The 13856-nt window shown below is 46.1% G+C and overlaps 1 protein-coding gene across 2 annotated transcripts in view; it reads right to left on the bottom strand.

Annotated features, from left to right (window-relative positions):
• pdzrn3b (PDZ domain containing RING finger 3b) overlaps positions 1 to 13856 on the bottom strand; it is a 77852-nt gene that overhangs the window by 4651 nt on the left and 59345 nt on the right. For both annotated transcript variants that reach the window (XM_079747224.1, XM_079747225.1), the window contains 2 exons: positions 1777 to 2030; positions 522 to 609 (listed from right to left, as the gene is read on the bottom strand). In XM_079747224.1, the coding sequence (XP_079603350.1) occupies positions 522 to 609; positions 1777 to 2030 (342 nt within the window). The remainder of the gene's footprint in view (positions 1 to 521; positions 610 to 1776; positions 2031 to 13856) is intronic.

The raw sequence follows: 13856 nt of genomic DNA, 5'->3' as shown, positions 1-13856 counted from the left end.
CAATCCTCCACCTCCTCCTGGCCCCTCGTCTGCTTGGGGTTAACGTGCATCATGAGATCCATCACCGATGCCCCAACCAGCAGCTAATTATCCTGCGAGGTAACTCATCTCACCCGCTAACGGGATGAGAGCCCCCTCCCCCACCTCTGGTAGACAATGTCACTAATAATGAGTAATGATGTCACCGTTGCACATCTGCTGGAATAAGCGATTCCTCTTGGTTCCTGTCTGGCCTACATCTCTTGCCCGGTGTTATGGTTACAGTAGGGAGGTAGGGGCTGAGGCTCAGGGCTTCAGAGTCATTAATAATTGTGATTTATCAAGAGGACAGACCCCACAGTGACCAGAATGGCTGTTGGGCTTAGGACATAGCGGCGCGGCTAGCTCCAGGGATAGGCCATGGCAGCTTTGTTATCTTGTAATGTGTACTCTTATTAGGAAGACATATGGCGTCCCGTGAAGAGACAGTGAGGGAGAGGGAGAGATAGAAAGGGTGAGAGAAAGAATGGAAGTCAATTTACCTCGTATTCCAGCTCTTCTCGTTCTATTTCCTGGTGTATGCCCTCGAGGAAGTCATTGGGGTCAAAATATGCACGTCCAGTAGGATGCCTAGGAAAAAGACAGAGGAACGGGTAAGATACAGGATAAACAATGAATATTTACTATAATAGTAAGTAAGTATTGAATTAATAATTGCTGAATTCATATGTGGTATGAGTGGTACATCAAATCTAGGCAGAACAGACAAGGACATTTAGAAAGTCCATTATTGTCAATCTGGAATCAGTTTTACCTCTTAATTGAAAATGAAATGAAAATGAGCGGCGTCATAAGAGCTCATTGAAGATGCGGCCTCAGGTAATTGGAAAATTAACATTTTGTGTACTATATGTGACTCCGAAAAATCAATTAAATAAATGCTAATCGACGATTGAGGAGTAGGAACCTGCACACTTCTCTGGCGGGCTCTTGGGGCAGTAGGACGTGGTAGAAACAATAGAGAAGTTGTTTCCAGTCGAAATGCAAATCCAAATGAACAGATGCGTTTAAATGTTTGAATGACAGTGTCCCAAGGGGACCCCATCTTCTCCAGGGGGAACCCGTTCGCTGAACCATGGATGGTCTGGAATGACTACATTAATAGATTGAGCGCCACGTTCCTCTGTGTTCATGATGGGGCAAATGATGGTTTAAATTGGTCGACTTAAAGCAGATCATTTCAAATCGACACCCTATTGTGCGACTGAACCAAAAAGACAGTAACTGCATTTTGGCAGCCATAGAAACCATCTGTCTGTGTCGTTTGATCATGGCTTTTTTTTTTCTCTTGTAAAGTTTTTGTTAGTGCGGGTAGAACGCTGTAGTACACAGTTCAACTAATGAAGAAATTCCAGTGCTTCAAGAGTGCTTCTTATCTACATTGAGGGGAATGCATGCTAACAAGCATGGTTTGTAAACCATGTTGTGAATTAAGATTGTGAAAATGTTGCTTGAGGAATAAGATGGGGCTAGTCCAGTACCCTTGCTTATTTCTTTTGAACAATCTCATTTCACTGGAATACAAAGCAGGGCAATTGAAATATTTCCTTCTATAATTATTGATCACTACAAACACAAGCTGTTGGCTGTGTTTGTTTCTGGTCATTTATCAGTTTGTATACAAAGTGACTTGAATTGAGATAATGTTGAGAAAAGTAGTCAACCTAAACCTACTGCCCTATCCATGCCTCCAGATAGCGTGGAACACTGGAACCTAAGAACCCAGCTGTCACTCACTCCTCAGGCAGCAGGTACGGCTCCAGCGAGGGCAGGGTCGGACTGGAGACGGGCATCTTGGAGAGAGCCATGATCTCCTGGAAGGTGATGTCCGTCTGGGTGCTGATGTCTGTCAGCTGGGCGTCGCCCCCCCCGCCAGCCAGCTTTGGCCGGGGCGCACGGCGCAGGACCTGCACCATGATGGGCTCCTTGGCCGTGCGGAAGGCCTCCACCGCCTGGTCGTGGGTGGCCTTGGACAGGTCCTTCCCGTTCAGCTGGAGAGGGCAGAGAGACAGACAATACAATTTAGACATTCGATGAACGGTGCAGAAGAAGAGTGTGTGTGGTGAGACAAGGTGCGGTTTGATAGTTTGGTGGAGAGGAGAAAAGGGCTTTGGCTGGTTGCATGGATTTTCACACTCATGGTGTTCACACACACCAAAACACACACACACACACACACACACACACACACACACACACCAAACCACACGTACACACTCCACATTTTCTGGGTGTAAAACATGGCATTTCTGCTTTGACTTTAATGTGTAACAAGCTTTACATTTCTCAGCACTTTGCTTCTAAACAGCCAATTATTGCATTCTCCTGAGATTAAATCGTTAAGCGTTTTTAACAATTTACAATGCAGACGCAACGTTCCTTTTGAAAAGTTAATCGTGCCAGTCGCTGGTATTTTTCATCGGGTCGCCGTCGGAGCAAGTGGAACGGGTGTTTAATCAGAGGGAGTCTTTAATTAAGCAAGGTCATTAGCAGAGGGCGCGGGGCGCAGCGCTCATTGAGTCAACTCATTTAGCCAAGTCGTTCCTCATCACAGGGAACATCTGACCTCCCAACGGAGACTGGAGCCGGCACACGGGTTAACCTGGGCAGATTAATTTAACCAAAAAAAGAGCCAGCATGTCACGGATTAAGAGCCCTTATTAAGTTTGGTGTGATCACTTTAGTCCACCGTGAACCGATGTCAAAGGAGTGCACACGACGTGGAAGTACTTTGATCTCGGGTAACACAGAAGTCAGAGCCAATGAAATGTAGAAAATAAGGCCTTTTTAATGTTGACTCCTGGTGGAAAGCCCCTCAACTTTCAGAAAAGGGGTGGAAGAGTGTATGGTTGCTACGGTGTTGGACAACCAGCCAAAAGATACTGCGTTCAACCCCCAATGTCTGACACCTGAAGGCATCCTAGAGTAATATTCCTTACTTAGACCTGGATCTGAAATCTGATGCCACTTAGGATAAAAGCATCTATTTAATAACTTTACAGAAAATGTCAGGAAATCAAACGCTAAGCCAGTACACTTGGACGTGAAGCGTTACACTGAGAGGCTAGAAATAGGTACACCGTGGCCTCAACCCCGTGTGAGCAACATGGCAACCTGAGAAGCTACAAGTACTGTCTGGCTCACCAGGGGGTTCCCTTCATGGGTTGCCATGTATAGGATACCTGCATGAGAGATTTGATACTACTTATAACCCCAATATCCACTCTGTAGGTCTATTAGTGCTCGTCAATACTCTTTCCTATCCTTTCTTCGCACCCCCTTGAATTGGAGCGAACACGCTAGACTCAGGATGTCTCAGGATTACCGCCCTCTGATTAGCCGCTGACGGCTTGATCTCTGTGCCTCTGGCAGTGGTTGTACTCATTCAGATTCACATTGTAGCAGTGAAGTACCTTGCGGGGCTTGTAACTCGGCTTACGGGAGCCAACCGCGATATCTAACCACCTCGGGGGTATTGTGATACGCTTGTATTAACTACCCCACTCAGGTGGGGGGAAAGAAAAGGAGGATTCCACATTATCTCAAAGGAATGTCAACAGACCTTGTCATGCAAACACAATGGTTTTTAGCGTGTGTGGTATGATGTGTGAGAGTCTCTGTTCACATCTGCAGAAGGGAGGGAGGAAGGACCAGGAGATGACTTTAATTTGAAGTCTGGAGAGGTTATGTGTGGAGAGGATTAAAAACCAGGCCTGACCCTCACGGATAATTGGATCATCTGAAACGGCCTTCACTTCTACGTCCCCTACAACAAAACTTAATAGCTTCTCCCCTTGCAATCTGCTTTGAATAATTGAACACTGAAAAGGGAGGCCATTTTTTAAGCTTTTACCGAAGCAGTCTGGCCCAAAGGGAACCAAGAAGTGAATTATTAAACTGACCGGTTAGAAAAATTGGTTTAAGTCGCATGAGGGAAATGCAAAGACTTTCTTTGAACAAATTATGCAATATAGTTTGTTCAAATGATTAAACGTGGAGTAAAAAATGAAAAAAACTCAAATAGCAGAACAACCCCTCAGGTGTCAAACCAAATCATCTCTTTTTGAACATTATTACAAAATAAGCCTTCAAATAGTAACAGTAAGCCTGCGGAAAAAAGTAGCTTGGCCCGGTCGCCATTAACCGAACGCTGTGATGTCACACATCAGCTAGTGGGAACACAAGTGCCTTTGTGTTTCCTTCTCCTGTCCCTTCTCCTCGCTGGCTCGCTCACATGATACCTAGCTGCCAGGAATCCAGAGGGCTACTCGGAGGCCGCAACCCCAAAGACAAAGCCTCCTCCCCTTTTCTTGGAAAGCCTTAAGCACTCTGCCTCTGTGCCTTCAATAGGGGAAGTGTCCCTCCGGCCAGGGAGGAGGGGTGTTCTTCCCACAGCCTCTATTCACAAGAGCTCCAGCACCTCTGACTCGACCCAGCACACTGGGAAAAAACACACAACCTTCACCCGACACAATGCACCCTGCTGGTTCCCAAACCACCAACCCCCTCCCCTCCTACAATTTTGAAGGGCTGAGCACTTCAGAACCAACAGTCATTTTATTTTCCCCCCTTTTCCAGATACATGTTAACAATAGCATGCAGCGCTATGCGTTACAACAACAGGACACATGCCGGCATGTGTCCCCCCCACATGACTTCATCGGTTCTGGAATCAGCCCTGTATTCCTCAGAGGGGGAACTGGCAGCTGTTTGAAGTCCTGAATGTACGAACAGGCGAGACAAGCGGCCGTGTTAACACATCCACACGCCAGTCCTTTTGAGACTATGATTGACACCCAGGAATTACTCTGCCAACCTTTGCCTCGTCCCTCGGGGAGGGGAATCCTTGCTAAATCCATTTTTAATGGCGAGAGGCCGACAGGGTCCTACTTAAAGGAATATTAATGAGCTCTGTATCACATGTCTGGAGTGTCAGTGTCTGGCAGAAACCGGGGGGGGTGGGAGGGGTTTACACAGCTGTGACTTCGTTATCCGGGGGCTGTGTTATTTCATTATCAAATATCACATTTGATGTCTGGAGCTGTGAAACGGTGGGCTGTTTTATTTCCTGTGTACGGCTTAGCTGCGAGCGATGGGGATCGTTGCAGGAGTTCAGCTGTTCCCGGCTACATTCATGCCATGGATACGTCAGTCTCTTTCCTTCTGGGTAATGTCTGAGTGACAGTAATGTCTACGTCGCTGACCTGCCCTTATTCCAGTAATGTAAATCAGGCCAGATTGAGACTTTCAACACCGCCATGGGCCTCTTCATCTAGCACTAGCATCTGGGATATCTTCCCCCTCCCCCCGCACGTCATTATCCATTCAAACATCTCTAATTTTGGTCCATTGGTTGTAGTTTGTACCGTCTGAAGTGACAGGTTGCTGTTTGCACCTCAATCAAGTCTAAATCCTCTCTGTCTTGTGGCATGGGCAAGTGTGTTGAATCCTAAATCATGTGTTGCCAGCCTTGCTGGGCTTTGCCTGCTCAACTGTGCTCTTGTATTAAAAAACAGAACAAATCCCTTCAACAAACGGCATGAATACTTTACAGTACTTGGACAGCATTGGGCAGGAGCAAGAACAGTCTATTAAGTCAACTTGCACATCGCATAATGTAACATCAGGGTCTCTCGATATGGCTATTCATTGCTAGCTAATCCGCTAATAAAGAAAAGAACATCATTAAAGGGCCACTGTTTCGTTCGGTTTTTTAGGAGGGCCAAATTCAGTGAGGTGGGCCGTGCGGAAGAAAGCATTTTGTACCTTTCAATAGCGGGCAGAAAGACCCTGGGAAACTCCTCTCTGAAGAGCCGGTATTCAGTGGGGGACTTGAAAGACGAAGCTACACACTTTCTGGACGGATACACAAATTCTTCAAAGTCTATATTTCAGAAAGGGCTAACTGACGAGATTGAAAGCTTGAAGGCCTTCCTTGTTAGTCAGCCTTTCTGAGTGGCAGTTTGTATGTGGGTCACTCGGCTTAAAACCACACAGTTAATCCTTTATTTCACATTTTCATTAAAAACTTTCAAAATTAATTCAAAAGTGGGGAAACTGCCGCTTAGTGTATATGTGTTTCGTCTGTGTGTGTGTGTTATGCGTGTATTTCTCTGAGATTTTCCCTCCAGCTGACAGGAAACCCAATAGTGAGGTAGTGTCTTGGGGAACAGCTGCACATATATTTTTTTCCTACCGCAGTGTGTAGGCTTAGCGGGGATTACAGAACAAACAGCTTCCAAACCTCCGCTGGCTGTAGGAGACACAACATTGTTTACCCTTACCTTATGCCATTTAGTCATGCTCTCCTGAGGGCCACATAAGCATCCTAAATCACCCTCTGCGTGACGTTCTCTCACAAACCACAAGACTTGTGTTCTAGCACCTCGCCAGAGTTCTTTTGATGACATATAATATCTTTCCAGCCCTATACTGTAGGCGTACAACACCCATATGTCGTTGACAAAACTCTCCTGACATGTAACCAAATAAGCCCTGTGACTCCAATTTGAAATTGAAGCGCACATTTAAAATTGTATGTAAATGTAGTCTTTGTAGCTTTTAGGCAAAGTGACTACGCATGAGGAGAACTATCACAGCATGCAATTCTTAAATTATGTTTTCTTTTGGATTGGCAACTGATCGCTCACACATACACACACACACTCGAGCACCAAGCCAAACCACTGACGAGACACTGTGTGCTTCAACCTGACTGTGTCTGTTTGCCACGGTGGGAAGCCCAGTTCACACAAAGACAGCAGTCGAGGGGCTCACCGCAGACATGTACACACACACACACACACACACACACACACACACACACACACACACACACACACACACACACACACACACACACACACACACACACACACACACACACACACAGAGAGACACACACAAGCCATGGAAAAATCGCGTCAGATGCAACTAACCAAACACAACCACGCAACATCCTCCAAAAGGTAGGACAGTGAAATGGCAGGTGATATCCTATCTGACCGTGAAAAGACAGGCGATATTCAGAATGACAAGGAAAAGAAAGACACTGTCACACATTCAGTATGACGGTGAAAAGACAAGCGTTATCCAGTATGACCGGGAAAAGACAGGCAATATTCACTATGACAGTGGAAAGACAGGTAATATCCATTATGATAGTGAAAAGACAGGCAATATTCATTATGACAGTGAAAAGGCAGGCAATATTCATTATGACCGTGAAACGGCAGACAAAATTCATTATGACAGTAAAAAAAAGACAGGCGATATTCATTATGACAGTTTGAAGACAGGCGATGTTCAGTATGAAAGTGAAAAGGCAGGTGATATCCAGTATAACAGGGAACCAGGGGAGTGACTGTGACTAAGCACTCCCATGGTGGAACCAGCGCAGTGGGTCCCATGTGGCCGGAGTGTGATCTGGTGGTCATTATTGACACCTTATCCCAGGCTGTGAATAGGGAGGAGTGGGGTGTCTGGGTCATTATGTAGCAGAGGGGGAGGGGTCAATGGGCTGATAATGACAAATAATGACCCTTAATCTCCCGCGTCAACCGCGGTGAACCTTAATAACCCGTTCAGGGCATGTTACAGCTCATTTATTCATTGCGCTGAGTGCACCTGTGAACAGAGATGCATGTGCACAAGCGCACACACACACACACACACACATGAATTAACACACACACACACACACACAGGATTTGTAATATTGACATGGTCCATGTTCGCTTATAATACGAACCGTGATGGTTTACTCATGAACAATGTCCGCAACGCTGGTCTGATTTCTCTCTCTGCAGCTGTCTGCAGCCGTCTCATGACTAATTGGCTCATGAGCAGCATGACCAATTCACAATCACCCATACAAAGGACAAAAAAATTTGCCGCATTTTAGCTGTTTTCATCCACAATACAGTCCAGGAAAGATGGTTGACTAAAAAGTTAGGGGAAAAGGCAGAACACTACGAAGTCAACAAAATAGTTTCTTTGGTTTCTTGTCACAGAGAAGTAAATGCCAACCCCAACTTGGCTCAAGAAAGGAGATCAAGAGGATTCCTTTCTACTACAACACAACACAAGCTAACTTCAAGGTTAATAACTCCTCGATGTGAACTATGTATTGGGGCTCCACGGCCTGTCCTTCCAGAGTAAACCAAGAGCTATGTTTTTCCAATAAAAGCCCCGGAGGACTTAATCAATTACGACGACAGATGGAGAGCACGGCTGTAAACGCCGGAGCCGGCAGCAGCTGATGCCGGGCTACCTTGACGAGGGCATTTATAGAGAACTGGTTCACTTCCTTTTTTCCCTCACCATGTAAATGGCCGTTCTGCTGCTTTGTCTGAGAAACACACACACACACACACACACACACACACACACACACAGTCTCAAATCCCGTCTGGCCAATCGTTGTTTGGGCTTTTCAGTGGTCATGATGGCATGTCTGCTCCGTCGCTGATCTCTGCCTCTGTCTTTTCTTTCCATTGCTCTCCTGTCTTCCCAGATCGTTTGCTGGAGTGACGGCATGCGCGGCGAGGGTTCAGCCCCCCCCCCCCCCCTGCCCCAGACCCCCTGTGCGGCTGGCGACCACCTGCTCCACTCTTTAGACAGATGTGAGGGCACATCGGCACACAGGCTACTTGTTATTAACACACATACACTACTGAGACAAACACTCACACACACCCCCACACACACACAGGCACGTGATCACAGCTAGACCCACAGAGATACACAAAGAAACAAACACACACACACATATCCGCAAAGACCAACACACAAAGATACACAGTAACACACAAACCCAGTAACACACACACAAACTCTGCTTTGTGTGCGTTCTCTGTGGAGCCTCGTTACGATGCGGGGGGCAGGGGTGGCATGGCATGATCCCCTCCCCGACGGCCCCCCCTCTGCTCCGGGCTCCCTGCGCTGAGGCTGACAGGGCCCCTGACTGGAGCGCCGGGGGGTTAGGACGGGTAGGTGAGGGTTGGTGCCCGATGTCATTTTCCTTTTTTTACTGTCATCAGACAAGACCATCTGGTGCGGCCCAGTGAATCTTAAATCCCGTGCGCCACAGCGTCTTCACGGACGCCTCCCGTCTGCGGCTCTCTCCACACAGACACGTTTGCGGATTTGTTTATTTTCTCAGCAGAACCAGAGGGTTGATTCGCTTTACAAGGAAGGAAAAGCAGTGTCCTCTGTGTGTATATGTACTGTATGTGTGTGTAGTGCATAGGTTAAAGGACAGAGAAACAGGAGGAGTTGGGAGTAGGATACAGTGGGAGAGAGTTTGATAGAGAGTGAGAGTGAGCAAGTGATCGAGCGAGAGAGAAAGAGTGAGAGTGAGACAGCGAGTGTGTGACCAGGAGAGTGATGGAGAGAGAGAGAGCAAGAGAGAGAGAGAGAGAGAGATCCATCAGCCAAACAATAGCAAAGACCAGTTGCCGGAGCCAGCTTATGTTGGGGGGTGGAGAAGGGGGGATGGGGGGCCCTAATTAAGCACAGGGGCCTCGCTTGAACCAACCGCAGCAAGGCGCCTCGACCATTAGCAGGTACTTAGGCTGAGATTAGGAGCCCCATACGAAGGGCCAGACAAGGGTTCCTTGGGTCCTCTACCTTGTCGGGGCGACAGAAGCAGCTGAGCTCTCATCTCGGCACGGTGCTTACCTTCGGCTTTGAAGAGGAACCTCAAGGTCTGCGGCTGTCGGAGGGGGGGGGCGCTTTAAAGAGAGCACCAGGTCTGGGCCACTGAGTTTAATGATCACAAACCAACCGGGAAAGAACTTCCTGCCCCCCTCTTCTCCTTTATGCTAGTTGCATTTATAGAAATGCCAGGAAAATAAACATTAAAATGTTATTCTTCCTTGGACGCATGGTAGTCTCTGGGGAATGAATGATTTTCCTGGCAATATATAATCACGACCAGTTTTTCTCTCCCTAGATGTTCTCTTGATGCTATACAATTTAGCAAGTGAAACTTCGATAAATACAAAAGATTATCTTAAAGAACTAAATACACTAAAAAAATAGGGGTAATGGTTTAATTACAGAAAACGAGAATAAGACTTATTGACACCACCAACAAATCTAGCCACATTGTTCAAAATATAATAAAAAAAATACTGATGTAGTGATTTTATGCTTGGAAGGGGTTAGCCTTTCGGGACTCACTGTAGTCCCGAAATGTTGCGCTAACATTGAAAACAAAAGCATAGCTGTTTAATAAACTAAAGGTTATACTAGTACTCTTTAACAACACGAGTTGGAGTCTGTGCAGCATCTACATGGAAAATGTCCTTGTGAGTCACATTGATCATCACAACAAGACTGATTGGCTGGAGAGACGTCACATGAGAAGAGATTCGTAAACAAAGACGTAAGATCCATATTACGCTATACTGATAGTGTCAGGTAATAGGGTTAGGGTTGGTAAAATTATGTAAAATGAGATGGCGTAGATTAAACCTACTCTCATTAAGCGCCACAAAATGAACAAATTATCCTACATCATGGGACTTTTGGCATCATTGATCTTACATCGTACAAAGAGCTACATTTACGTACCAATATCGTACATCTGGCGACGAAGAGGTGAACTGAACTGAGGCAATGTCAAGAGTTCACGACCAGTCTGACTGCTAATGTGCTTCGAGCCAAACGTGGCTCTGACATAAAAATCTCAAGACAAAATGCACACATAAATATATGTAGTAAAAAACAGACAGTATGAAAAAATAGGCATTTAAAGAGCAGCCCAAATCAGCTTGATAATTTACTGCCCTAGCTCTGATCCTGCGCTCAGAGTCGCAGTAAAATGAGTAGCAAACAGTGGAGCGTCCCTTTGGTTAGAGCTGTCAGCGCAGAAGACTGATGGCTCCTTGATCACAATAACACAAGTCTCTCTCCCACTGAACTGGCGGATTACCCAAAGCCTGGCAGTTCAAACTCAGGGCAGCAAGCGCCTCTCCCCAAGACCCAGAAGTAGACCAGAAAGAAGAAATGTGCATTGCATTATTCACTCTCTATTCAATTGTTTGGTACAGGCTTGGCAGATTGCTATAGGGAGGCTGTTGCAGGGATCGGATAAATATTTTTTAAAGCCATTTGCTTTTACTAATTAGCTTAAATTAGCTTAAAAATGCAACAACGCTATATCTTTATATTTCATGAAATTCCCTCAACAAAAAAAAGATATATTAATGAATATGAAAATAGAACAGCGAAGGTTTTTCCTACACCATTGCTTTGACAAGTTTCCTTGACTTTTAAAACACATTCATGCATCAAGACGAAAATAATATAGTAATTGAATTAAAGGGTTATGATGACAAGAATGATGCCATAACTCACAAATGTTTTGGCCTTACCCTCTGAGATAATATCTCATGCGAACGGACAACCCCTGGCTGAACCAGTATAACTCTATCACCACCACCGACCCGCTCAAACGAGGCATCGATAAACATCAGGCGTCCGGAAGCGTTATGCTGTTATTTGCGCTATCAGGTGAAGCAGCCAAGGCTTGCGGGGGGAGATGACAAATGGCACCGGATTTTCATATTACAAACACAGATGGCTGTGGACGGGCCCTGGGCTGGCTCCGGCGAAGGGAAGGCTGTCACACTTTGACTAATTGGCAAACCGCCGCTGGAGATGCAGCAAAGTCTCCTGGCCGGTGAGAGATCGGAGCTGCCAGTCCCGGGGTAATTGACAGGCAGACTGACGGCTTCATTCTAACCCCTGGAAGACGCGGAACAAAAGAGCTTGCTGTGCTGCTGCGACGTACCCCCCGACTTTACTGTCATCTCCTTGTGAGAAAAAAGAAAAAGCATTGCTTTTGGAATTAAAGTGCTGTGTGTGTTGGCGCGCACACGCATGTATGTGTGTGTGTGTGTGTGTGTGTGTGTGTGTGTGTGTGTGTGTGTGTGTGTGAGAGAGATTGAGTGAGTGTGTCCAACATTATCTGTTGTACACTACGACCCATTATTTGTTTGATCCATCCCATAATAACAGCCTTCCCAGACAAAAGCCGGATCCTTATAGGCTTCTTCTTTGAGGTTCAATCAAAGCAGAACTGTTTGCCCGAACCAAATCGAGACCCGCTGCAGGGAGGGGGAGGCAGAGAGACTCATCATTACTCTCGTGGAAATCAGCCACTTGCCACCCTGGCTCCCAGCATGGAAAATAGGGATGTTGTTTGCCATAATGGGTGATGGGGGATGGGGGGATAGGGTTAGGGGGGAGGGGTAACAACATTTGACTGAGCCTTGGATGCTAGCAAAAAAGAAAAATAGCCCAAAAAGGAAAAAGTTAAATCTGGAGGAAGAGAGGATCATCAGCGAAGCTCCCGTCCTCAGAGAGACACAACAAAGTCTGCCAGAGCCGGGCTCTGTGAGTGGCCCTGGTCGGCTGGTTGTTTTAATTCATTAGAGGGGTCTGGCCTGGAGTCCACACACACTCAGACAGCCATTGCTGGGAGACAGGCTTCTCAATTAAATGTGACTAGGAGCTCTGAGAGGGCAGAGGGGGAAGCACCGCGATAGGCTTTGTTCAAAAGCTTTCCAGGCGAACAAGCCATGGAAAGTTGAAAATATTGAACATTTGAGAAGCTACGATTTAATTCTGTACTTTTACATTTTATCTTTACAACTGAAAGAGCTGCTCTGTGTTTGGTTCAAATGAGGGGGCGATATGATCGAGCGGCGAAAAAGTTTAAAAAGTGGAACCTTTATTAAATGGCAACATCCTTCAGATTTGAAGTTCTGTGCGTCTTTCAATACACTTGGTTTTCCCACAGGTGGATTGCACTCTCCTATTTTTTTACCAGTTCAAAAAAATCTGCTTCAGACACATCTTCCACAATTAGATATGCATTCATTGCAAACACAGCTCAAAACATAAATAAAATATGCATGTTGGAATATCAACAATGAAAAAATTCCAACACAAACAAAAAAGGATGACATTTTCAATTTCTTGAGTAAAAATCAACAACCAGTCCGATCCGGAGAATAAAGCGCGGCGTCAGCGCCGGGCCGCGAGTGTTAATGATAAACTCGAGGGAACGTCAACCAGGGGCTAGCAGGCACCGCCACCCTGAGTCAGCGCTTCACCGCTGACGATGAGGAGGTGGCCCCGGCCCGAGAAGAGCTCACACTAGCCAGCGGCACACATTGAGAGAGCTGTCACCTCTTCATCACACCGGCACCACTACTACTACTACTATCACCAACCCCCCCCACCCCTCTCTCTCTCTCTCTCGCGTCTCTTTTTAACCAAAGCGCTCTACCTCTAGCTGACCCTTCCACACGGGGTTCAGGAGACTCAGAGCATGGAGTGGATGGGGAGGAGGTGGTCTCTCTTGAGCTATTCACAACACTAATCCATTGTGTATAGAGTCTCTCTCTCTCTCTCTCTCTCTCTCTCTCTCTCTCTCTCTCTCTCTCTCTCTCTCTCTCTCTCTCTCTCTCTCTCTCTCTCTCTCTCTCTCTCTCTCTCTCTCTCTCTCTCGTCTAGGCTACGTTCCACCCAAGTGATATCGGACTGTGCTTTTACAGTCTGGGTTTCAAGAAAAGAGGAATTTCAAATGTGAATTATTATGTTATTTGTTCCAAATATTCTCATTTACTCACTTACTTGATTCACAAAAGAAGTGTAAAGTATACAATTGCATCAAGGTTGTTGCCAAGAACACAATAGCTTGAGCCCACTTAAAACAAACAAATCAGAACACTCTTTGAAATGGAAACCCTAACCGTAACCCATGTCAATGAGGATTGCAATCGCAGTAATTTAACTACTGA

Source organism: Pollachius pollachius (genome assembly GCF_949987615.1).
Source record: "Pollachius pollachius genome assembly, chromosome: 12".
Taxonomy (NCBI): Eukaryota; Metazoa; Chordata; class Actinopteri; order Gadiformes; family Gadidae; genus Pollachius; species Pollachius pollachius.
This window is presented reverse-complemented; position numbering and strand designations above follow the sequence as displayed.